Here is a 26,141-nt window from a genome sequence, read left to right as displayed (position 1 = left end):
TAGGAAGCTGAGCTAAGGGCCAGAGGTGGTAGGAGATGAGACTGAGGGAGGGCGGGCAGAGCATGGAAGCTGCCTCACTGGATAAAACAGATGGCAGCTGGGGGGGGGGGGGCGCTGGTATACCAATAGAAGGAGCAGGAGCTAAGGGTCCGAGGGTATCTTCATGGCCTTGGTGTCTTCATCAGAAATCATTTGTCGGAGATCTGAGCTTTGCGGCAAGCGGGTGTGACTCAGGAGTCCAAGTGGGACTTGCATACCCACCGGTTGAGTCTAAACTCCTGTCTAGCCAGGCGCACCCTGGAGTCACTGATGGGCGGATGGGAAGTGATGATGTGGCTCGGGTGGGATCCCTTCCGAGAGAATACAGGAAGAAGAGAGGGGTCTAGGACCTACCCTGGATCAGGCCAGCAGAGGAGACACCCATGAAGAGGGTGTAGGGATGGGAAGTCAGGAAGGAGGCTGCTATGAAAGTGGAGAGAAGGTAAGACAGGTAAGCAGGGATGGTGCGGAGACCAAGCAGGGCAAGAACTAAGAAGACCAGGGGTCACTGGGCGAACTCTGGGTGCCCCGTGCTGCAGGACCACATATGGCAGCTGCGAGCCCGCCTACCCTCCCACCCTCCTGGGCCAGACAATGGGGAGAAAATGCCTTGGGGTTTTTCATCCATTCCATGGAGCATCCATAATGAAAACTGTTAGTGACCAGTTAGTAAAATTTGTAATGTTGGCATTAATATATCTTTACTTTTTGTAAAAGTTACGTTGATTTGAACCATATTTATCAGAGGGCAAAATCCCTTGCCAGATGAGTTGATAAGGATGGGGCAGTCATTTGCTGGACCCGAGGATGGGCTAAGATGAGGGTGGCTGGGCCTGCACCCAGGGCAGGGAGCCCCCATCAGTGCCCATGCACAGCTCTAATTTGCAGATGAAGGATCAGGCCGAGGGGACCCGGTAACTCAACTAAGGGGCACAGCTCCCAATCAGATAGGGGACCTGCCTCCAAAGAGATGTCTGTGCATCTAAGGGCCTCCCTGGAGGCTAAGCCACACGTCATTGGGGGACAGTTTTGACCCTCAGATCACAGAGTTTAGAGTCAGAAGCAGGTGTCATCCTGCATCTGATTTTACAGATAGGGGAGCAGTGGTCTGAACACAAGGGGGCTACAGCTATGAAGAGGGGGAGCCCAGGTTGCTATACCCAGAACTCCCCACAAGGCCCATTTCAAGATACAGACCTATAAACCATGCGTTCCTGAAATCCCATCTGAACAAACCGGACCAGGAGACAGAGCCCAACATTTGCACTGCATCTAACTCCCCGAAGCCAGTCATTCCCTTAACTAGAAAGAAACCCTCCTCCACCACAGGAGAAAAAGACCATGCCCATCTTTGGTCCAGGCAGGGACCCAGTCCACACTGGCTGTGCTCTCCCTGCCCAAGACAGAGAGCCTTCTCGGGTCCTCCTCTTCCCGACACACGCTCAGAAATGCGAGGATAATTTTAGACAAGGCCAACAAATCCTGCAATCTCATGTCTTCTCCCTCGTGGCCTTCTCACAAAGTCAGCCGCCGCTAACCAGGGGCTGCTGCGATGCCCCCCGGGGGGCTCACCCAGCTCCCACCGGGGCTGGAGTCACGGGCTGCGCAGAGGCAGGGCAGCCCACGGGCGTGCGGGGCTCACACGCTCGCCTTGAGCATTCCTGCGGATGGTCCTGACACACGTACAGCCCAGAATACTCAGCCCCAAGATGCTCGTGTCAGGTCTGCTGAGGACATTTTCACTACTGAAGGAGATCAGCATATGGCTTCGTATTTTAAGCGTGGTCTGATTTTTCAGCCAGCATTCTGAATTTAGGGCACTAAAAACTTTACTTGCCGTTGTTTTCTGATTCAGCAGATATGAGACAAGATCAGAGCTTGACTCTGGCTTTTGACCACTGCTGCCTTGGAGTCCTTTCAAGCTCAGAAAGGGCCTCTGTGCTGCTGCTTTTTCGCCACCACTCGCCATTCTCTTGATTTGCCTGCTGCTCTTCCCAGGGCAGTTTCAGACTTCTGAAGTTTGGCTCAGGACAACCAAAAACCCCCTCCTCCCTCCCATGCTTCTGCTTGGAACCTGTAACGGAGCAGCCGCTGTGCATTTTCCCATCATTCTTTGATTTCGGCCAGTGGAGTAGTGGGGCAGTGAGCCCCGCGTTAGGACCAGGATTGAGACTTTGGACAGGAGGAGACAGTGGTTGTGGTGACCTTGCAAGGGTGGCCCTGTACAGACAGACGCTTATGAAAACACCCAAGAAGCTGAGAGGGATGTTTGTCTCACGTTCAAACAAAGAGCAGCAGCACCGTGGTTGGGACATGAGATGCTTCTCTTCGGGGGCACCACCGTGTGGGGCGCACCCTACCCCAGTCCTCCTGACAGCCCCACGATGAGAACGTGGATACTCGGAGCGCCCGAAGCCCGCCCCAGGCACCCAGCTAGGAAAGAGCAGAAACCAGTCTACATTCAAGTCCACCAGACCCCTGAAGCTGTGTTCTTCTCCATCAATAACTCTGGTCCACCTTTTGCCCCGAACCAACTGGAAAGTTGGGGCCATACTGGAATACTGTCAGCCAGTTCTCCAAAACGCATGTTGCCCTTGAGCGTGATTTTAATAATTACTACACTGGCTGATTGACCTTTGTCTTCTGTAAAAAGAATCACATTCTTTTACAGAAGAATTAAAACCCCAGCACAGCTTGGATGAAAACCAAAAAAAAAAAAAAAAAGTACAATTTTCTAGTTCATGTGTTTTGTTTTAAGGACTGCAAATGTATTCCTGGTTCACTATTTAATATAGAACATTACCAAGTGGCTTTTTTTCTTAGATTAAAAAAAAAAAGTACTACATCTACTACACTATTATTTGAAATACTAAACAGCATGGCACCTTCATTTCAAGTCCCCTGAGGTTAATGTGAAGAAATTCTGTGCTAGTTAAAAGTAAGACTGTGAACTTAGTAATAGTTAAAAAAAAAAAAAAATTTCAACTCCTCAAAATGCTCAGATGAAGACTATGAGAATACACAGTAGTACTCCCCCAGGATGTGGTCATAACCCGGTGGTGTTCTCCGAGGTTGACGAGCACCCTGAGGACTCACCAGAGACGTGCGGGCCACGGCTTCAACCACCGCATTGAACACCTTCTGGGGCAGGCGCAGAAGCGTGGTACCGCTATCCACGATGGCCTTGTCTGCGTTATACTACAACAGAGGAGAGTTGGTGGGGAAAAGGCGCGTGAGCGACATGACATGGGATACCAGCCTGCTGTCACTGTGGGTCTGCCATACGCAGCCGCAGCCAGGGTACCTCACTCCTGGCTAAACCCACAGTGTCTTCTCAGAACTTGGATCTAGCCCAGTGTTCTCGCTTCCCAGATAAGGAAACAGAGGAAAGGGAAGTGACATGACCAAAATCGACAGCTCTCCCCATGCAGAAACTTCGTCGTTTGGAGGTGCCCAGATGTCCTTGTCGAGGATCCCCCAAGAGCAGAAGGGGGAAGAGCCATTTGTCTTTCCAGATCAAAATGACAACATTAATGACCATTATACAAATCCTACAAAATCAGCACACAGATTTGTGTCGTGTTACAGGACCTCCCCTTTGATTCGACCCCTGGATTCTTTAATGGAAAGTAAGTGCCTCTGACGATAAACCCAGCTTCGTGGCCTTAGGACTGGAAACCACTGCAGTGGGAGGGAGCACCATGCTGGGAGGGAGCACCCCGGAGGGAAGGAGCACTACTCCCTGGAGCTCTGATGGGTTTCACAGAAGCATCTGTGTACATGGGAACCGTGGTAGAAGGGGATGGTTCATGAGAAAGGAAGTGATGCAGGTAGGAACAGAATGAAATGCTGGCAGTTTTTATAAACCATCCTGCAGACGTTGTAGGAGATGGACTCCCTCAAACTGGCTTCATCATAATGCTGTTATGACCACAAATGAGCCAGATGTATATAGGGTGAGAACGGGGTTCCTACATGACTCGATGCCTCAGCTCTGCACGCCTGCTCCTGTCAGAGGACAGTCAGGGCAGTCAGGACACGCCGCTCTTCAGAGCATCAGTTGTCCTGGAGTGAGAGCTGAGAGGCAGGGGGATGAATGGAGGATAAAGCTGGTGACTCATTTTGGGTTTCATTTGTTTTTTTCTAGTCCCTGTTCTTTCCCTTGCACTGATGAAAACCTGCTTAGTCCATCTCCAGGAACCATCAGGCCCAGATGAACAATGAAATGGTGCTCTTCACACATACCATCTTATGCTAATTTCTCCCTATGAAGCCAAGTGACTGGAAGGAAGCAAATTTTCTGGAAGGAGGAGTTCATCATTATCACGGCCCTATAACTTTTAGTGTGATGAATCTTTCATTTGTCTTATAATGTAGTGTACTTCCAAATTTTCTTTTTTTTAAATGTATTTATTTTAGAGAAAGAGTGTGCATGGAGGGGGGGGAGGCGGGCAGAGAAAGAAGAGAATCCAAGCAGACTCCCCACTGACAGCGGAGCCCCACGCGGGGCTCAATCCCAACACCCTGAGATCACGACCTGAGCCGAAACCGAGAATCAGATGCTAAACCGGCTGCACCACCCAGGCGCCCCTGTACCTTCTAATTTCCTATCCAGGTCCCTGCTGTAGTATTAAAAAGTGACCCAGGTACCGAGACACAAAGACATCACAAGGGTAAATACCTCTCTGCAGTCCAGATTCAGACTCTGGCCTCCAATTTCCAACTTCAGAATTTCTATCTGATAATACCACTCCTCCTTAATAGGGGTATACCAGATGTCTCCTTTGTACAAACTCGGTTCAATTCCACCCAGGACCTGAGAAGAAAAATATTGACGGGTCTAAGAGAATAAATATACGGAGGCACATCAACAGGTTACATACACAGAGAAGCATACAATCAGAAGGGTGGAGCCTCACTGGAATCAGTACCTTCCCACTGTGATGATGTTACACAACACACATGCTTGAAAATTAAACAGGGAACCTTTGAGGGCCACGTACCCCAGGGTTGAACAATATTATGCCCTCATGTAATCAAGAGGCTCTGGTGGTTTCCCTCATGTAAAGGAAGTACATACAATTCTAGCCTTCCAATACCGAGATTCGCCCCCAAACAAATGAGGTAAAACGATGAGCCACATTGACCCACAATAATTTAGTTCTTCGGAAGACTTAGGAGGACTTATAACCTCACGCATCTGCACGGAAAGCAGAACAGATGCGCTGCCCTCATCAAAACTTCATGTTGCAACACTATAAAACATCACCCCACAAATCCTAGGCTGTCCTCTATCCTGAAAAGGGGGCAAATCAGGTATTAAGATTGGGTGTACTGTAGGCAAATGCCAGTAACACTATTTGCTTCTCACAGTTGGATGATTAGGGGATGTCAGCACCCGCTCTGAGGGGCCCTTCCTGTCCCTGTTTAGAACATTTGGGCACAGAGTCTATCGAGAGGGGACACTCAGGCTACAGCACATGCACAGTGCTGATGCCTTCAATCCATTTGTTTCACTAGAAAACTTCCTGCTGCGAGTGCACGTGCAGAGAAAGGACACACAGGTGTCCCCGTCTCCCCATCCAGTTTAGGAAACCACCGGCATTACCCTCCACCAGCGGGCCAACCCCGAGTGAGGCCCACCTGCCTCAGTAGCCCCTACTGTTCCTCATTCCTCATTGCCCCTCCTCCACCCATCAAAAAAGTTACCCTTCAAAGGAAAAATTTCAAAATGCTCTAATGGAATTTGAGGAAGCCATGAGAATCATCTTGTGGGTGGCGGGATAATTAGGAAAGATAAAAATAATACCTAATTTTACCCATTTTTTTTTAAAATGTCGTAAAAGGAGGGTTATCCAAATTCCACAGTACTTAAGTATGCTTCTATGTCTAATTCTTCCACCAGGGTGTTAATAAAACAGAAAAACTGCCCGATTAAATTGTGATTTATTTTTTCCCCCTTGAAGACTAAAAGATACCCACAAGACTACCTCCGTTGGTACCAGATCCAGCTACGGGCAGCCCCGCCCCGCACATCTGCATGGAGAAGACGTTGGGGATCTTCGCCTGCGCCACCAGAGAATCAAAGAACGTCTCCAGGGAACTGGATGGCTGTAGGAGAAACAAGGACAGCAGCCCCGTGACTCGCAGTGTAGACCAGGGGGATGCCGGGCCCGAGGTACAAAACGGTTTCTCTTTGCGTTTAATTTTTTTCGTGGCTCAACCACACACAAGCTTCTGATCAAGGACAGTAACGCAGAAGCCTACAACAGACCTTCTTCCTACAACGCAGTTATTTTCCCTGTCTGTACGGCTCTGTTGTAAAAATAAGAGAGTATTTCTAAAATTGGAATGGTAGAGAGAAGATCCGCGTGGATGCTGCGCGAGGCTGACACGCAAACACAAGACAGTATTTCTAGAGCTATTAGGATGTCGTCGCATCTCTCACCCTGATGCGACAAGGTGTGCAAGTGGGTCACCGACATGGGCAGTGGACTCGCACCTCAGCCTGAGTAAGTAAGGAGAGAACTGTCTCTGGGAGCGGCCTTCGTGGCTTCAGAGAACGTTCTTCACGTCTCCCGGCCGTGGCTGTCCGCTACACCAACCACAGGTCTTGAGCACGAGACCTCTCAGACCCCAGGCCCCGCTGAACTCTGGTGAGCAGGGAAGCAGAAGGGAAGGACAGTCCTGCACCCCCGGGGGTTTAAAAGCCTGGATTCCTCGCCACCACCGCTCAGTGGACCAAAGTGGCCCGTGCCTCCCTTCTGTGGAGCCAGCACTCACTCGGGGCGCCCCCATGTCCCAGGGACTCAAAGGAACCCAAAGGAAGAGGCGTGGTGTGCGAGCAGCTCTGAGCTGGGGGGTGGGCCTCCAGGGCTGGTGGACCCGAGGGCAGGGCAGGGACCTGAGCACAGATTTTCACTGTGACCCCTAGGGGATACCAAGCACTCTTGAGTTGTTGATTCCTGACGGAAACTTACTTGTGGTGGCACAGACGCCGTCGGCAGATTCTGACCACCAACGGTCAGTATCAGGAACCACTATTTACTAGCTGTAAGAATCAAAACTGTAATTCTGGAGGGAGTAAGAGCCCAGCCCTTCGGCAAACACAAATTGTCCCATTTATTTAGCTCAGTTTTGTCTGGCCGCCTCCTCCTGCTTCCGTCAAATCTCGAGCAGGATTCGGCACAGTTCCTGTCTGTGACACGTGCAGCACGCTTGGCATCAGGGCAGACGACAGAGACAGAGCCCCCCTCCTGAACTGGGCCGGGTGTGGTGCTGAGCCCGCCCGGCGTTCTTCTGGCCACCCGCCTGCGACTGAATTCTGGCCCTACCACTTGCTCACTGTGTGACTCGTTCCTTTGTTTCTTTATCTGCAAAATGGGGAAACAGTAGCCTCCCAGAGCTGCTCCGGGGTCGCAATGGGCCAATACACACAGAGGCCTTGGAACAGGGCCTGGCTCACTGTAAGGGATCCATTGTCATCCTCAGGACGACCGTCCCGTGGGATCCCTCTTGAGCTTTAAGAACATCCAGGTGCCAGGGTCAGCCCCAGAGAGCCCGACTCGGAGGTGTGCAGTGGCTCCCAGGCCCCCCGGTGAGAGAGACCCCAGAGGGCAGGGTCTGAGGCGCATCCTCGGCGGGAAGCATCGGGACTGACCAGGGGCCGCCCCTCGCTGCGGCCACCACTGTGTGCTCGGTTGGCCTATGTCTAAAACGGCTCCGGGCCACCGGGCCACCCTGCCCCACTGGACCTGTTTCCAGCCCCGGTGCCGCATCCAACCCATCCTGTGACTTTGTCCTCAAACCTGGGATGGGAAGCCGATTGCCGTCATCTCAGAATTCTGTACACAAGGAGGCCACGGGGCAAGTCTGGACACCCCCGGGGACTCTCAAGTCAGTATTTGCAAGGAAGCTTATTATCAGTATTATCACAGTCGCGGGCAATCCAGTTTTATTCTCCCATCTTCCCAACGGTCAGCATAAAACCAATCACACGCACACCTTTTACTGTCAAAGTCAGGTAACAAAATGTGCCCTTGGTCGCACGGTCGATACTAAGGAATGTAGTTTATTAGGATATAACATGCTTCATATGAAATTCCATATGAAGCTCACCCCATGGAACTGAGAAGAAAAGGGGCCCCTGGACCCCCCCGGGCTCCGCAGACAGGCTCTGGGCGAGGAGGGTAAACCCCTTTGCCCCTCAGCCTGCAGCGTCCTGAGACGGGACAGCGTGGCCTCACAAGTCGCTCCCCCGCTCCCCCCTCTCCGTCCCGGGGAGGCTATGAGAACCCCGGGAGCCAACATCCTAGGATGTCCTCACGGGCCCTTTCTCCTTGAGAAGCCACGGGGTCAGGGAACACCCCCTCCCCACCTCGCCCCCTGCACCATTTACTAGTGAGCCCAGGCCAGGATGAACATCCCAGCGGGCAGAGAAGACAGGCCTTTCCTCCCGGATCCCCACGGCCCCCCCAGGGGCTCTGCTGGCACCGGGGCTACAGCTCCTGCAGTCCTGCTTCTGTCTGTTCCACGCTTGCTTTGGCTCCAAGTCAAGCTCTGAACAAGAGGGCAAAGTGCACCGCCACGGGGAGTGTGGCGGGGGGTGACCGCCTGTTGCTCTGCTCAAGTGTGTCCAGCCTGAGCCCAGGGCACACCCTGGTATCCAATCTGCGCACCTTGGGCTCCCTTCCTGGTGGAAATTCCCCAGCCTGCGAGCAAGCTGGCCTCCCCGCTCAGGCACACCGACGTCACTTCCTTTGGGTTGGCCTGAGCACACCTGTTTGGAGACTATCTGGGCCATCGGTGCAGGTTCTGATGCTGATGAGAGAGAGGGCTCCCCTGCTTTCCCCCTGGTGCTTCCTGGGCCAATGGCTGGGGTTCCCCAGGATGCACGTTCAGGACCCCTCCTCCACCTGGTGAGGCTCCAGGTGGCTCTCTGGGGTGTCCACAGCCACAGGAAGGCAGCACGATGCTCCTTCCCCCAACCCCCAGTGGGATGCTTCCCTGGCCGAGGTTCCAGGGCCACCTACAGGCTCCATGTCTTCATGCAAATATACAAATTTAATAAATGTGTTTTCTTTTTTTAATCCTCCCCTCAGAAAAGCTCCTAAACACCAAAATTAAAGCGATTCAGAATTTGTTAACATTTTTTAAACTACAGAAGTAAAATTAGCAAAAACAAAGACCAGCGGGAAAAAAAGGGAAGGCTACGGGTGTATCTTGGCAGGAAGGTTCAAAGAACTGCACCCTTTACCTTAAATTTTAACGATGCCTAGACACGTAATTAACTGTGTGACCACGGTCTGTCTCCACCACACGACTCTCACTGACTGACCGTCTCCCAACAGCCGGGACCCACCTGCCGCCCGTGTGATGACCGGTTTGACTCGTCCCACCTTCGATTTACTTAGATCCACAGACTGGCCTTACCTTGGCCAGAGCAGCATATGCGAGTCCAAGTATCCCATTCCATTTGATCCCAGGCAGAAAGAAATTCTCGGACTCAAAGATAGTGGCAATGTTGACAAGGAAGGAGCTGTTGAAGCCTTTGGGGATGGTGACAAAGTCCTCCCCGACGAAGCCGGTCCAGCTCCCTTGTGTGTACTTCACGGTGACATCAAAGCCCTTGGAGCGGTACGTACTGGACCTGGAGAAGGAAAAGACAAGGCCCGGTCCTCACCTGCGTGTCCGTGTCCAGACAAGGTGGCCGGGCCCATGGCAAAGACAACCCTCCAAAGCACAGGAAAGCGACCACATGCAGTCCTTCATAGTTAATAGCGTTCCTGTCGACAAAGTGACATATCCCACAACACATCATCACGAACATTTGGGAGTATTTCTGTGCCACATGGTGGGGTGGGGTGGGGTGGGGTGGGGGTGGGGGACTGGGGTCGACACATAACCCCGAGTTTAACATCTGCCCCAGTAAAGGCCGTAAGCCAGGTGCTTTACTTAACCGCATTTGCCTTTGAAGGCACGAGCCAGTCTGGGCACCCGTCCGGCCCCGTGGCTTTGCAGGGACCCTGCGCTGCTGCTCTGTGACCCAGGAAGGGGCCTGCAGCGGCCTCGGGTTCGGATTCCCACGCGCAACCAATGTGACAAGTAAAGACCAAGCCTCTGCCAACACGGCACTGCTCCTCAGGCCCACATTTCCTCCGGATGTCACAGGCTCCCTCTCCATGCTCTCCCCAAGCCCCGAAGCGCATTATACTCAAACACCAAAATAGGGGAGGGGGGTACGGCTAGTGGCCGTACACGAATGTGTGCACTGTGACACCAATCGCTGTGGCACCATCTGCAGTCCTGCATGCACCCAGCCCTAGGCGTAAGAGCTACTCAAACAGATGAGAATCCCGCTCTGGGGCTTTCAGAGACAGACAGTAAACACACGAATACATAAAATTCCATTCAGGGTAGCAATAAAGAGTGGAAGGACTCCCCAGGGCGTAAAGTGGAGGTGGAGGCAGGGACTTGGCGGTCGCCCAGGCCTCTGCAATCCAACCACATCTGTGTGAGCCCTGCATAAACACAGTGAGTCCCGTGGGAAGGACGTTCCGGAGGGAGGACAGTGGGTGTCAGGGCCCTGGGGTATCCAAACCTCCAGCCATCTGAGTTTGAAAACTCTCCTGGTTTATAGGAAGGGACCCTAAGAACATCTGTAGGCAAGTATCTAAGCACTCAAAACCGAACTCACCCTAGGAAAAACGGTCAAGCTCCTAAGAGAAGTGTCAGGTCACCAAACAGATCACTGTCAAGTGCTCCTGCTTGCCCGCCGTCTTCACTCACTGCTTTAACACTGAGCCTCTGAACACGACGTCTTTGCCATAGGACTGTAAGAACCAGGGCAATCTTGCCCGGGGTCCGGAAGGAAGTGAAGTCAGAGATGATACAACCCCTTCTTGGGGCGCACATCGCTTACGCTTTAACTATGCTAACAGTCTTTAATTCAGTAGCGGCACTTCCGAGAATCTGATCCCAAGGGAAACACCCACGATGCAGATGGAGATCCCGCGACAAAGACGGTCATTATGTTTTATTTATAATAGCAAACAGTTGGAAACAACCTCAATGCCCAGGAGAAAGGGAACAGTTCAGGAAACCATAGTGCATCGAGATGATGGACTATGATGTAGCACCACAAAATGCGATGGAAAGGGTCATTTTCAATGGCACAGAAATAAGGTGAAAGAAGACTTTTCAGCGGCTCCCTCTGGGTGGTGGGGATCGTGAGGGAGACTCCCCTTGTGGTCAGGGCTGTCTATAGGGTTTCTGCATACCTTTCATAATCAGAAGGAAGAAAAAGGGGGATTCTTAAAATGTCTGGCAGACACATTTTGGAGAAATGTGATTTATGCTAACTTCATAATGGGATATGGTATATGAAGAATGAGGAATTTTAATATTTGCCGTCTTAGCTCACTCTGCCATGATCTTAAAGAGCATCTGGGGGCACCCGGGTGGCTCAGCGGTTGAGCGTCTGCCTTCGGCTCAGGGCGTGATCCTGGGATCCCAGGATCAAGTCCCGCATCGGGCTCCTTGCAGGGAGCCTGCTTCTCCCTCTGCAAGTGTCTCTGCCTCTCTCATGAATAAATAAAATCTTAAAAAAAAGGAGGGGGGTAGACAACAGCATTGAGTGAATGCCTAGTGTGTGCATGAGGGCAGTCACAGACAGAAGAGTGGGAGTGGATGGGTCCAGGCACACAGAGAGCTAGGTCACCCATCAGAAGTCACACTGGTAGGGCAGTCAGGGCAGTCAAGGGGACTGGAAGGTCGCTGTATTGCCAACTTTACTGCCAGCACCAATTCAGGTGTATGTGCTACACATCCAGGGCTTCACACATTTACGAACAGCAATGAACCTACTGAATCAGGACAACGTGGGGCCATTCCTCAGGGCCACAAACGCAGCACTGCTAACAGAAGAGGCGATTTGGAAATGCTCAGAGAACAGGATCCAGCCCAGGGTGCACACACTTTTCCCATCAAGGGTTAGAAAACAACTTTTACCTTTTGTGGGTCGCGTGACCTCCCCAGCTCTGCAAGTATAAGGAGGAAGCAGCCACGGACGATATAGAACAAACGTGCGCTGCTGTGCTCTAATAAGGTTTTATTAACAGAAAGGGCAGGTTGGACGTAGCCCATGGGCCCTCATTGGCCAACCCCTGATCTGAAAGATTAGCTCTCTCCCCAACACAGTGTCAACTACCATGACTTTCTTTGGAGAAGTGGTTTTATTCTTACTCTGCCCACACTACAGAACACTTGTTAGCATCTGCTAACATCTAAGAGCCTGACGCAGCCTCTTAGGCGTACGTGGAGTGTGTTTCCTACACTATCCTGACCAGCTCCCTAGTCCCCTCACAGCGGGAGCATTCTGGATTTCCTGGTGCCACTTGCGGGATTGAGAGGCCATGGATGGTACACGGCCCGGGTTCAACCCCTCGTTCGACAACTCAGCTGTGTGACTCTGGGCCAGGTTACATAACCTCTCTGTGCCCCCACCGCCTCAAGTGAAAGAGGAAGACCACGTAGACACCTCTCATGGGGTTAATCTTGAAGACCAGGAGAGTGAGCTCTGGGAAGCGTTTAGAAGGAAACCCGGGGACACAGCAGGTGTGCAACAAAAACCACTGTTATCCTGTGACCCAATCACCTGCTGCCTTTATTCAACCTATGAACTACTACCAGAAAATGTAAGAATGTTTTTTCCTGAGTGCCTGGGTGGCTCAGTCGGTTGAGCATCCAACTCTTGATTTCGGCTCAAGTCATGACCTCAGGGTCATGGGATCGAGCCCTGAATGTGTGTGTGTGGGGGGGGGGTCCACGCTCAGCAGGGAGTCTGCTTGAGACTGTCCCTCCCTGTCTGCCCCTCCCTCGAGCATGCTCTTTAAAGAAATAATAATAAATCAGGACGCCTGGGTAGCTCAGCAGTTGAGCATCTGCCTTTGGTTCAGGTCATGATCCAGGGGTCCTGGGATCTAGTCCCACATCGGGCTCCTCATGGGGAGCCTGCTTATCCCTCTGCCTATGTCTCTGCCTCTCTCTGTTTCTCATGAATCAATAAAATCTTTAAATAATAATAATAAATCTTTAAAAAATAATTTTTCCTGTAAATGCTCCTATAGAGTTACCCTTACTGAATACCCAAAACAGTCTCATTTGGAAGTCCAACCATCCCCACAGGAAGGGGCAAGTCTGTCGTTTGACTCAATCAAGGTGGTTGGGAGCAGTGGAGGGGTCTTCTCGGATTCTAAAGGCAGAGTTCTCCCACAGTCCAGAGCGGTGCCGCCCAATAGACCTGGCTGCGGTGACAGAAATATCACATATCTACGCTGTCCAACACGGTAGCCACAGGTGCACTGAGCCCTAAAATACGATTACACAGTGACTGAAGAGGTCAACTTCTTACTTCATCTAATGCTAGGTGAATTTAAATAGCCACGTGTGGCTAGCGGCTACCCTTGCAGAAAGCAGAGTTCTAGATAACGCGAGGAAAAAAGTGAACGTGTACTCTCTGAGCTCCTTGAACGAAACCTCAAAGAGCAAAAACCCCAGTGATGAATTGTAAGTAACTCTGAGGGTTATCGACGTATAGTTTCCAGCACTACATTTAAAAAAACGAAAACGTTCCTCCGTCTTCATGCTCCAACATCCTACTTGTTGGCATTGAAATGCTCTGGCTCTCAACTGCTCTGCACGTTAATTAACTATATTGAGAGAGAACCCCAGATTGCCTCCTCCCGTGGCAATCATTCCGGGGGCTCAGAAACAACAATCAATCAAGGATGCAGGGAGCCAGGAAAACGTCCACTCACAGCAATAAAATCACGCGGAACCAAGTTCAGGCGGCATTCTGCTTCTGACAGGAGGGTTGAGGAAACACAGGCGTGAAAAGTGAAATCAATGAACAGAGGAGAAGAGCGCCACTGAACATTTTATTGTTTGAAAAGAAACCCACTGTTGTTTGCAGAGGACATAAAAAAAAAAAAGGTGGAAGGGCCGATTTCAGAAGAGGGGAGTCCTGGGGTCTGCTCTGGTCCTCCTAAGCCGCCCCACCCAGGGCATGCGGAGTCTCCTAAAGGATGCAGCCAGGGGCTCTTGTGCATGTTTGGGGGTTTGGAACCTATCTTCGGGGTTAGTGGACTGGCCCACGTTGACCGGATACTACCCTTCTTCTTCTCCGCTCAGGGTCTAGAAGTGACCAGACCAGAGTGGACGGGGCCACTGATGCCTGCCCAGCCTGGAGGTTCATCAACACCCTCAACAATGGCCAACGCTGGGTGGACTCCAACCGTCGCCTCTGGGACAAGCAAACAATGGGTGGGCTCGAGAAATGATCTCAATCATCAGGCACAAATGCCTGCCATCATCACAAGGAGAGATGAGGCATTTCTCAGGGGGCTCAGGGGTCCGGCTCAGCATCCTTAAGAAGGCCACCGGGTAATTCCCTAACATCCTAACACTACGCCCAAGCATCAGATGAGGAAAATAAACTGGTCCCTTGCCACAGCTACTCTGTGGGCTTTCCCCCCAGATGGCGTACGGGGAGGAGGAGACATTTTAATTTCCCCGAATAGTTTACTACAAGGCCAGGGGAACGGGTATATTGGATCTTCAATCAAGCCAACTGGCTGGCGGCTATTTTACTGGCTAAAAAAGAAGTACATCTAAAGGAATACACAATCTTCTTTTTGCCATGTAGAAATTCATTGGAACATTCACCACCATGAAAAGAGGGCCTCTGATGGGAAGAAGCTACACAAATGATGAATGGGTAGCCTGACGGCTCATTCCATAAATCAAAGAGCTCCTGTCAAAGAACCCCAAGCCAAATCTCCAATTACTGGGAAATGTTTCAGGAAGCATTAAACCTGAATATCCAAAGACTGGGGGGGTAGAGGTGGAGGGGGTGGGGACGGACTTGAATCAGAAGCTGACAAACCCAACCAGAAACCTTATTATAACTAAGGGAGATCAGAGGGACAAGCAAACACAGAAGCATCACAGGGCAGGGAGCTATGGCTCGGAAAAGAACCCTTTGTCAGAAATCGGGATGGGAAGTGAGAACGTTCTCGTGGCTTCCGTTAAACACAGTGGTGGAAAAGCACACGCCTTAGGCCAACTGGAAAGTCAGCTGAGAGTAATACACAAATCAGTGATACATCATTTACACAGAAAATGTTCCCATCTTCGCAATATGACATCTGTGTCCAGTAGAAGCCTGTGAGAAGCACGGGATTGGGGGGCAAAAAAACAACAGAGAAAGGGAGAGAAAAGAAAGTTAACGCAAATCGCAGCAGGCACTTCACCTGCGAAACCCCCACCGTCAGGAGGGGTGCCGCCGATGGAACAGAACTTGCCCCAGACTCAGAACCATGATGCTTCCCCTCTGGTGCGGCTAAGAAGACACCTGACAGCCCTGTGGATGAACAGGAAGGACGGAGGCCCAGGGTGCGGCCCCATAAGGGTACTAAGCACACTTCAGCAACACCTGCCAGCACCAGGTGGGCTGACATCTGGGCAGCAGAGCCTGGGGCTTCCTGCACCCCCCAGTGGGTTCTGGGACTTCTCTATTTGCCCGTGCACGGGGAGTCCAGGAGAACCCCAACCGTCCCAAAAGCTGGTAGGGAGCCCTCAGCTCTCCTGTGGAGTTAGCAGGAGGGAAGGCCTAGGCATCGTCGGAACTACAGGCCTTCCCATGAGTTTTCACGTTCAATCAGGCTTGACGCTTAAGTATGAAAAACAGGAACCACCTGACCATACACCTGGCCAGCAAGGTTAGGTTAAGTCAGAAAGACATGTCTTGGGGGCGCCTGGGTGGCTCAGTGGTGGCTCAGTTGGTTAAGCATCTGACTCTTGATTTCAGCTCAGGTCACGATCTCAGGGTCGTGGAATCAAGCCCCACCTCAGGCTCCATGCTCAGCACAGAGTCTGCTTGAGGTTCTCTCTCTCTCTCCCTCTGCCCCTCCCCATCTCACTCTCTCTTTCTCACAAATAAGTATTTTTTTTTAAATATTTTATTTATTTATTCATGAGAGACACAGAGAGAGAGAGAGAGAGAGACAGAGGCAGAGGCAGAGACACAGGCAGAGGGAGAAGCAGGCTCCGTGCAGGGAGCCCGACGTGGGACTCGATCCCGGGACTCCAGGATCACGCCCTGGGCTGAAGGCAGTGCCAAACCACTGAGCCACCTGGGCTGCCCACAAATAAGTATTTAAAAAAAAAAAAAAGACGTGTCCTGCTGAAGCCTGAGACAGAACCACAGTTCAACCAAACCATGAACAAAGTAGAAGGTGAATAAGCCACCGGTAGCCTCCAGTCGATTAAATATCGCACACGTATTAAACGTACACAGTATCTGTAATGTTATGATCTGCCCTCGAATGTTTCAGTACCTGCATCCGTGTGACGAAAGGGTGACTGGCTTGCAAAGTGCCCTTTGGCCTTGACAGATTCCAGGCTGCGGGTGTTTGCCAAAGAACTACGGCTGACTCACTGGGGAGGAAATGCTCATTCCCAGGGCTCAATCTGCTAAATGCTGCAAGCCCCCGGAGATGCTCACGGCCCGTGCACCCCTACCTCATGGACCCCTGCTGCAGTCGACTCAGAGCGTGCAGAGCGTGCACAGATCAAGGTGCTACCTACCTTCCTCCACGTGACCTCTTCTCATTCTCCCAATTATGGCATCAGGGACGTACGTACGCAGGCAAGTGATACCACCTTTGCGTCTCATTCAGGGCATTACAGAGTACTTGCTACAAAAGGGGGGTAGCACCAGGGCTGAAGGTCTGGGGACCGCTGACCTAGAAGCTGGAACTTGGATCTCCTATTCTACGCGAGTAGAGTAAAATCGAGGTCTGGACCAACTGGAATTTCTGCTCCATGATGAACCAGCTTGGGGACAGGTGGCTGTGGAGGGGCAGGGGATGTGGAAGGACCGCCCAACAGAATGGGAAAGGGCAGAGAGGACCTCCCTCCCCCTGCACACACACAGAAACAGCCCTTCCCCCACCACGCAGGTATCCGTGGCCACAGTGATGCTCAGGGGCACATCTGAGTCTTCTCTGTCATAAGGAGTCCCTGGCCAGGAAGTTCATCCTGGAATGTCAATGACGAAGGGTCATCAACACACAGAGTCGTACACTAAATGACAGGCTCTTCGAACAAGGGCCAACCGGGTACGTGGTGGCCCCCGGACGCCTGTCTAGCACCTGCCACCACTACTCTCCAGTTGTTCGTACAGGAGACCACGTCTCTGGTGCCACCAGAACAGAGACCGAGACGTGCTACCTGGAGAAGACAGAAGGGCCCTTCCCACCCCAGGCTAGCTGCCCTGCCCTGTCCAAGTGGCCTGCCATTTCCAGAAGGCCAATTACTCAGTTGTTACGCTCCCCCACCGAAAGTGGGGGTTTGTTCTCTGGAAGAAAGACGGTGGACGAGGCAAGTGAGCCAGAAGACAGGAAGGGGACGGCAGGGACTTTAGTGAGGAAGCTCGGAGTCTCGCAACAGCTCACACCCCTGGAAAGCAAACCACTGGTATTTTGTTTAATCTGAGTTTCAACTTTAGGGTCACAAAAACAGATGTGAAATCACCCTGCACCTCCAGGAGACAGTGACTCTGGCCCCACGGGCTCCCCAGGAGCCAAAGGATGCCTTGAGGTCCTGGTGGGCGTCCCCCGAGCTCATGCCGGGCTCCCCGATGCCAAACCACACAGAGACCTCCATCCGGGTGCACACTCCGCCCTGGGACGGCAGGCTCGGAGCCTGTCCCTGGCCTGAATGCTCTGTGCTCTGTCCCCTGCGAGCCACAGATTTCTCACACCAGGAACCTTCCTTGCACAGAAGTGGTTTCAATGAACCACACTGACCACTGCTGGATCTCGGGGCAACACAAAGGTGGTTCTCCAAGAACCCCAGGCTGCTGCCCAGAACAGCCTCATGCTCACACCTGATGCCCTGTTCCTGCTCCAGCTCACCGCCCCTCAATGACCATCAGAGGACGGTGTGCACTCTGCACTCAGGTGCAACTACACGACTTCCAGCACACTCACATTTTCAGAGGGTAAATGTCATGAGCACGTACCACAGGCACTAGGAGAATCCTCCCCTGGAATGCCCTGGAAGGAGCCCGTACAGATGCATACACACATGCCCAGACAACTACAGCAGCCACAGAAAAACACAACCATACACACACACTACCCATATACACAGACGTCTACACAAACACACAACCAGACACACACATGCAGACATCTACAGACACACAACCATATACACAGAGATACGTACATATACACAGATGTCTATCCAAATATGCACACAACCATAAATAAGCATATGCAAACTATCAACACACGCACACAAATATACAATCATGTACACACACAGATATCGACACATACAGAGGTCTACACAGAGACACAGACACACAACCATATACACATATGCAGATACCTATACACATACACAAATACATAGACACGGACATATGACCACATGCACATACACACAAATATACACAACCATAAGTACATGAAAGTATCTACACACAAATTCGTACACCACACACATGGTCGTAGAGATGTCTACACAAATACATACACACAAATATGCACACAACCATATATACACATATGCAAATTACACATACACACATGCATGCAAATAAATGCACAATCACATACACACAAGTATCTACATATACACAGATGTGTACACAGACACACAAATAGACACACCACCATATACAAATATATGTATGACCAAATACACATATGCTGGGCAGCCCTGGTGGCTCAGCAGTTTAGCGCCGCCTTCAGCCCAGGGCCTGACCCTGGAGACTCAGGATCAAGTCCCACATCAGGCTCCCTGCATGGAGTCTGCTTCTCCCTCTGCCTGTCTCTGCCTCTCTCTCTCTCTGGGTCTCTCATGAATAAATAAAATCTTTTTTAAAAAAAATACACACATGCTGATATCCACAGATACACACACAAATATACGACCACATGCAGACACACAAATACATACAAAACCATAAACCCATGCAAACATCTACACGTACAAATACGTATGCCATACACACAGACACAGATGTCTACACAAATATGCACACAACCACAGACACGTCCCCACAGATACCTACACATACAAAAATGCACACAACCATACACACAGACATCTATCTACACAGACACACAAACATAGCCATACACAGACCCCCCCTCAAATGATGCAGACTCTGGGCTTCTCCTGTCCGCGCGTATTCTCAAGCACTGGCGTGGCGCCCCGAAACCCCGCCGCGCCCAGCCGCGCACCCCTCACTCACCTGTCCGCGTCGAAGTACGAGTCTGTGTAAGAATGCGGGGCGCCCGCCACGGCGAAGTTGCTGCTTCCAGTGTCAACGAGAATCTGCAGCTTTGATTTGCAAGGGAAAAACAGACACGATCAGGTGGCGTGAATAAGGCAACGCTCTTGAATAATTCTCTCAAAAACTAAGCCCCAAGAATGATGTATTATTCGGGAAAAAAAAACTTGATTAGAAATTCTTTTTAAATGCGGCTTTGGAATAGAAATCTGAACGCGATCCATTAAGAAGTTTAGAGCAGGGAGGGGGACCGGCTTTGCTTCCAATACACACTAGGCCTGAAAAGAAGGTACATTCAAGGGGCGCCTGGGTGTCTCGGTCGGGTAAGCGTCTGCCTTTGGCTCAGGTCGTGATCCCGGGGTCCTGGGTTCAAGTCCCACATCGGGCTTCCTGCATGGAGCCTGCCTCTCTCTATCTCTCATGAATAAATAAATAAAATTTAAAAAAAAAAACAAAGATGATAGAAGTCACTTTCTACACCTTAACCTTAGAGGTGAATTCTGCTCTTCATCTGCATTTACTAACAGAGTCACTAGAAGAGGTGCAAGCTTCACTCCCCTACAGAGAGGTCTGCATATTTCAGACAGCACGTAGTCTGAATAAAAATGACCCGGTTCCCCATTCAAATATTTGATGCCCAACAGCCCTAAGCTCCCAAACTACAACGTGGATTGGACTGCATCTGAGTTTCTCATCAACGTGCAAAGGGCTGCCAAGCAAGTGTGCACGTACTTGGATTTGACGGGAGAGGAGCTGGCGATGCAGGGGGATCTCGTGAGCATCCAGCAGTCAGAACAGGTGACCTCTGCATGCAGGTCAGTGGGGAGGGCCAGATATTCCCACAGGGCAGAGTTCTCTGCTCCTGGACACTCTCATCTTCAGTGGCTCCCCACGACATGATCCTCAAAGCAAGCGCATCAGAATCTCTGTGCAGGTTTTTTTTTTTTTTTTAGGTAGGATCCCTGCCCCATGTGAAGCCCAACTTGGGGCTTGAACTCATGGCCCTGAGATCAAGACCTGAGCTGAGATCAAGAATCAGAACCTGAACTCACTAAACTACCCAAGCACCCTTCTGTGCAGGTTTTTTTTTTTTTTATCCCCTCAACTTCAATTCTTTTGAGAGAGGAGTTCATCCCGTCTACATCCAATGGAAGCATGTTTCTTAATCCTGTGGCTTCCCATGTCACATTTCCATTTTGATCCTGTGGTTTATGTTTTCACGGGGGCCTCACACTTAGGATGGCTGATGAAATCCATGGTGTGATGGATTCAACCTCCAGCACCTCTGTCCTTCCAGAGGAGAGGCTGGACTCATTCTCTCCTCCCAGGCTGGTTTCCCAACCTGGGAGCTTTCCCAAGTCACTCAGGTGTGGTCCAAAGGGGCTTGGTATGCATACCAAAAGAATCCTTTAATCAGTCCCCTCCCTGGGGGAATTCTTAGGATTTCTGGAGCTCAGCCAGGAGCTAGAATAAGACCAAATATAGATCTCTTCCTGTAAATCACAGTATCACATATGGCCAATGTGCGAACAGCCACTATGGGACCTTTACCCATCTGGGGAATCAAGTTCCAAAATGCAGCTTGTCGAGCACCAAGGCTTTAGTCCCAAGTTTGACACTGGATGCAAGCGTACGTAAGTTCATCCATGCAACTCACAGGGTCCTGTGTCCAGATTTAAAGGGTTCCTGGGGGCAAGATGAGCTTTCCAAGTGGCCTGGATGAAAGCGGGTGAAGTTTGAGAAAGGAAAAACCAACAGGACTCCCTCATGAGGCCAAACAGAGAATTCCACACCTTTAAAGGAAGAAAGTGGGGGCACCTGGGGTGGCTCAGTCGGTTGGGCATCTGCCTTCAGCTCAGGTCATGATCCCAGGGTATCGGGATCGAGTCCTGCGTCAGGTTTCCTGCTCATCAAAGAGCCTGCTTCTCTCTCTGTCTCCCTCTGCCCCTCCCCACGGCTCGTTCTCCCTCTCAGATAAATAAATAAAATATTTTAAAAATTAAAAAAAAAAGGCAGAGAGTGTGGCTGAGTGTATGCAGCAAGACACACGTCAATCACCCAAAAAACACAAAACCAAACCAAAAACCAATTGCACAACAGTGAGGATTGCTTCATCAGTATTAAAAGTCACAGACAATCCTAAAAAAAAAAAAAAAAAAAAAAGTCACAGACAATCAAAGCTCTAGATTCCTGAACATGAGCATCCTTCCTGCCCACGCTCGTGGTCGATCGATCAGGAAAGCGTGCCAGCTCCATGAGTGTTTCTGGGTCTCCGTGCACCCCAGCGCCCCCCAGCAGGCCGTGTACAGACAGGCCAGGCCGCTGGGGCATCCCACATCTACACCAAATGCTCCTGCACAACACAGTGTGGTCAGAAGGACACAAGACGACTGTCCTTGACATAATGGCCCCAGTGACCAGGGACTTTCTGGGTAGATTCCCTCCCACAGCCTCCGCATCATACCAGAACCGGGTGCTTTCACACACCCCCACCCTTACTCCTACCAGAACGCACAATGCCCCCCTGTGCAAAGACAGGGCACACAAAAGTGGAGAAAGTTGCACCAGAATACAGATTGTATTATTTTACACATGCACAACTCCTAACCGTCCAGCCCAGGCATTTGGGACAACACAGCTCCTTCAGCAGGGGCCACCCTGCAAGAAAATTCATTTTGGAGTCATGGCTTTGGCAAAGCAGGCCACCCCGGCTGTTGCTAGAGTGTTAAGATTCGAGGAGAGAGATCGCCCCAAAAGATGAGGCAGCCCAAAGACAGGAAAGGGACGGATGTCCAAGGGTGAACCCCACGGGTCGTGTTTCAAGTGACATTTCTGCACGCCAGACAAGCCAATACCTTCTCCCGTGTGCCGACGCCAGAAGCGGAGTTGACTTCCAGCCAGAGCCAAGCCTCCCTCCGGGGAGGAGTCTCAACCACAGAGGAAGAAGCTCAGTGCCCCCTGCCCTATACATCTCACCCCTACATGCTCTGAAAGGGCTGGACCTCCGAGGCTCAGGGTGCGGTCCTGTTAGCCTGACTGCACACGCCTGCACCGATCTCTTCAGCTTCCTTCATCCCCAGCTTCCCGAATCATCTCCCACCTCCTTGGGTTCAAGTCCACACATATGATGGCCTAATCCTGGAACATGTCGCCCAGCCCCATCACGGGACATTGAAAATGCACACATTGTCTCTCAAACTCAGGGAACGTTTGCATTTTCAAAACACAACGGGAAATGACTTAGGGCTGAAGATAGGGGCCCCTGGGTGGTTCAGCCGGGGAAGCATCTGCCTTTGGCTCAGGTCATGCTCCTGGGGTCCTGGGATCGAGGTTCCCCACTCAGGGGGGAGTCTGCTTCTCCCTTTGTCTCTAATAAAAAAAATTTTTTTTTTAAGTGCTGAAGAAAGACAACGTCCCACTTCACACCATGCAGACATGCCCATCCCAGAGGTAGGAGTCCCTCTTCCCTCCCAATGGTGGGGAACTCGCCTTCTGTTTCTTCTAGAACACAGCCACATGTGACGTGAGGAGCTGGGGCCTGTGTTCCGAGGGCCGCTGGCCTTTAGCACAGCGGCCTCCGGGAGGGTAAGCAGCAGACACAGGCCCTGCAGAGCTAGGAACCCAGCAGGGAGGAAAGAAATGTCCACAGGCCTGTCCTCAAAGCTGCCTACAGTCCAGGTCAAAAGGCCAAGGAAAGTTCAGAACTGCAGGACTTGACAGGACAAGTTTTTTTGTTTTTTTGTTTTTTTTTTTTTTTGGTCACTTCTTAGATTCAGCAAAACCCCAAACATACTCTCTGGAGCTTCTGCCCTTACCCCTGTCACCGGCAAGCATCAGTGAGTTAGCTGGGGTCTGGATTCCTCACCTCCCTTCCCTCATCAACCTGCGGAGGTGAGGCCTCTGCCTTATGGCACCAGCGCCGGCCGGGCTCACTGGTGACCTCCGAGGTCCCAGCCTGCTCGTGAGGCTACAAGCAGCACCGGCCCCTACTCACCAGCCCCCCTGGAAGCCTCAGAAACACCACCTTCCTGGGTTTCCCACCATAGCCCCTCCATTGTCATCCCCCCTGTGGGTACCTCCCTCCTCTGTGCTCTTGGAAACCCTTTACACATCATTCCTGGGAATTCTGGGTCCCCAGACCCTGGTGCACCATTTCCACGCTGGATGGAGTCCAACTGTGTTCTCCAGATGACTCCCCAGCACAGGGCGCCCTGTAGGAGGGTGGGGCCTGGGTGTGGTTTGTGCTCCGTCTCCAGCACCTTGGACAGCAGCCAGGACACAGTAGGTGCTCAATAAACAGCCACTGACTACATCACGGTGGGGACAGAGAAACCTTTACTGAGTGGACACAAAGTAGCAGATCTGCATATTCTGGGCTAAAGAAACAGGTTTCTTTTTTTGGAAAAGTTATTCATTTATTAGACAAGTCTGTACTGCACACCTATGAATCACACACAAAAAGGTCAAGAAGGCAAAAGATTCTTAGACCATCTATTCTAAGAGACGAGAGAAGATGTGTGAGAATCCCACCATCCCAAGCAAACACTTCCCTCTTAGACATGAACTTTTTCAACAATACCTTCCAGCCCCACCAGTCCCGCCTGGACCTGCACGATGCCATCCTACAAAGTAATCCTGAAACAGGGACAGCCATTCTGCACAAGTTACCGGTGGGCAGGAACTGGGCAGGTTTCGAATGTGAACGGGCAGTTTGTCTTCACGTCAAGGAGCTTCTCTACTGTCCTTGGTGGCCACCAACACAAACTCCATGACACCCAACAGACCTCCGGCCAAGGGCTGGTTCCGGAGCAACTTGACTCTAGCAGTTTCTTCAGGATGTTCTCTTTAGGGGTCTTCTTGGGGACACTCAGGACTTCATCCTCAGGCCCTGCCTAGACAAAGCTCACTCATTTTTAAGATGGCCCATTTTGTGGGGTTTTATTTTCCTCATTTTGTGTTGGCGTGATTCTGACAGGCACTCCTGGTTGTCTGGGTCTTTACTTGGCTTCCCATTCCTCCAAACTGCATACCTTTTCTTTTCTTTCTTTTCTTTTTTAAAAAGATTTATTTGACAGAGAGGGAGAGCGCAAGCAGGGGGAGTGACTGGCAGAGGGAGAGGGAGAAGCAGACTCCCCTCTGCACAGGGAGCCCAACGTGGGGGAGGACCTTGGTATCAAGACCTGAGCTGAAGGCAGATGCCCAGCCGGCTGAGCCACCCAGGTGCCGCCCAATTGCATACCTTTTCTTTCAACGAGCTGGAAAGCAAAACACATTTTCTGGTGTCTTTTTGAAGGTCCCCATCATGACTACAACTAACAGGAATCTGCTAATCACCTGACCTGCAGGGGCAAGAACGCACGTGACGAACACCTGGGAGAAGAGATGAAGGCACGGCGGCCAAGAAGCTGGAAGAAGCGGAAGGGCGTTCCAGAGGTCAAGCTCCTGATACACGTGTGCCCAGTACTTTGGTTTTCTAGAGATGGCCTGGGCGGGCCTACTAATGTCCCAGTGGCTCTTCCAAACAGGCACACGCTTACCTCTTAGATATCCAAGGATAACCAAAGCTAGAATCAAGGGCAAGACCCCGCAGCAACGTCCAGGGCAGGCCTGAAGAGCCAAGGAGCGAAGACCCCTGGGAGCCCCCTCCAGCCAAAATATACAACATCTGGCAGATCCAGACCTCCAGTCGCTGGCTCCCTCACCCCGTGGACAGCTGGAGAGCGTGCCTCGCCACCTCCCAGAGGTCCCGGCAGCGCGAGGCCGGGCGGCTCACTGCTGGAACAGGCTCCTTCCTGCCCCCACTGCCTTGTCCCCACCAGCCTCCCAGGGCAGGGAGAAACCAGGGAAGGTGGACTCCTGCAAACCTTGCCTTGGGGCCTCGGGGCTCAGTGGTTGAGCACTTGCCTTTGGCTCAGGTCGTGATCCTGGGGTCCTGGGATGGAGTCCCGCATAGGGCTCCCCGCAGGGAGCCTGCTTCTCCCTGTGCCTGGGTGTCTGTGTCTCTCATGAATAAATAAATAAAATCTTTAAAAAAAAAAACCAACAAAAAACCTTGCTTCATGCACCCCAAAGACCAAATATCCTTAAACTCAGAGACCCTGATCAAAACACACGTGTGCTCTGGAAATCTAAGAGCCTCGCAGATCTCCACATCATCTGAACCCGACACAGGGGCTGTCCCCGTCTCCCTCGGTCTGTCCCTCCTCCATCAGATGCACGGGGGCAATAACCTCACCGAAAGCCACCGATGTGGTAAACTGTTGCATTAAAGAGGAGTGAGTTCCGCGCCTAGTTAGCGACTGGCAGCCAGAGTTCTCAGATATCACTGTCTCTTTTTCAGCAGGTTAATAGATAGGAAAATTAGCAGATAATTTAAATAATGGCTCATTTAACACAACGATTCCTAATTACATTAGCAGCCCATCTGCCGCAGGCCCGGCTCGCAGAGCCCGGGCAGCGCCGCTTTCCGGGCGGCCCGGCCCGGCGGGGCTGCTTGCCCACAGCTATTACACGTGATTACAGGCGCGGATCTTGTTAATCAGGTTCTTCCTACGCTTCGGTTCTGCAGACGAATCCCATTTACTTAAACACATCTCGTGGAAGAAAGCAACAGTAACTGCCACACGCTGTTTCTCCACAATCTAAAATTAAGGTTGTTTTATAAAGAAGGGGGGGGGGATCATTTTCAAAGGGCTCCACTTAACACAACCAGATGTTACAGAACTTTAGCTAA

The 26,141-nt window shown here is 51.4% G+C and overlaps 1 protein-coding gene across 1 annotated transcript in view; it reads right to left on the bottom strand.

Moving 5' to 3' along the window:
- The window catches only part of BACE2 (beta-secretase 2), an 81,522-nt gene that overhangs the window by 28,047 nt on the left and 27,334 nt on the right, over positions 1-26,141 (bottom strand). The window contains exons 2-6 of the mRNA XM_055313777.1: positions 19,370-19,458; positions 9,472-9,688; positions 6,022-6,150; positions 4,721-4,855; positions 3,136-3,237 (exon numbers count right to left, since the gene is read on the bottom strand). Coding sequence (XP_055169752.1) covers positions 3,136-3,237; positions 4,721-4,855; positions 6,022-6,150; positions 9,472-9,688; positions 19,370-19,458 — 672 coding nt within the window. The remainder of the gene's footprint in view (positions 1-3,135; positions 3,238-4,720; positions 4,856-6,021; positions 6,151-9,471; positions 9,689-19,369; positions 19,459-26,141) is intronic.

This window comes from Nyctereutes procyonoides, unplaced genomic scaffold (assembly GCF_905146905.1).
Source record: "Nyctereutes procyonoides isolate TBG_1078 unplaced genomic scaffold, NYPRO_anot_genome, whole genome shotgun sequence".
NCBI lineage: Eukaryota > Metazoa > Chordata > Mammalia > Carnivora > Canidae > Nyctereutes > Nyctereutes procyonoides.
The sequence above is the reverse complement of the archived record's forward strand: the minus strand, read 5'-3'. Positions and strand labels throughout refer to the sequence as shown.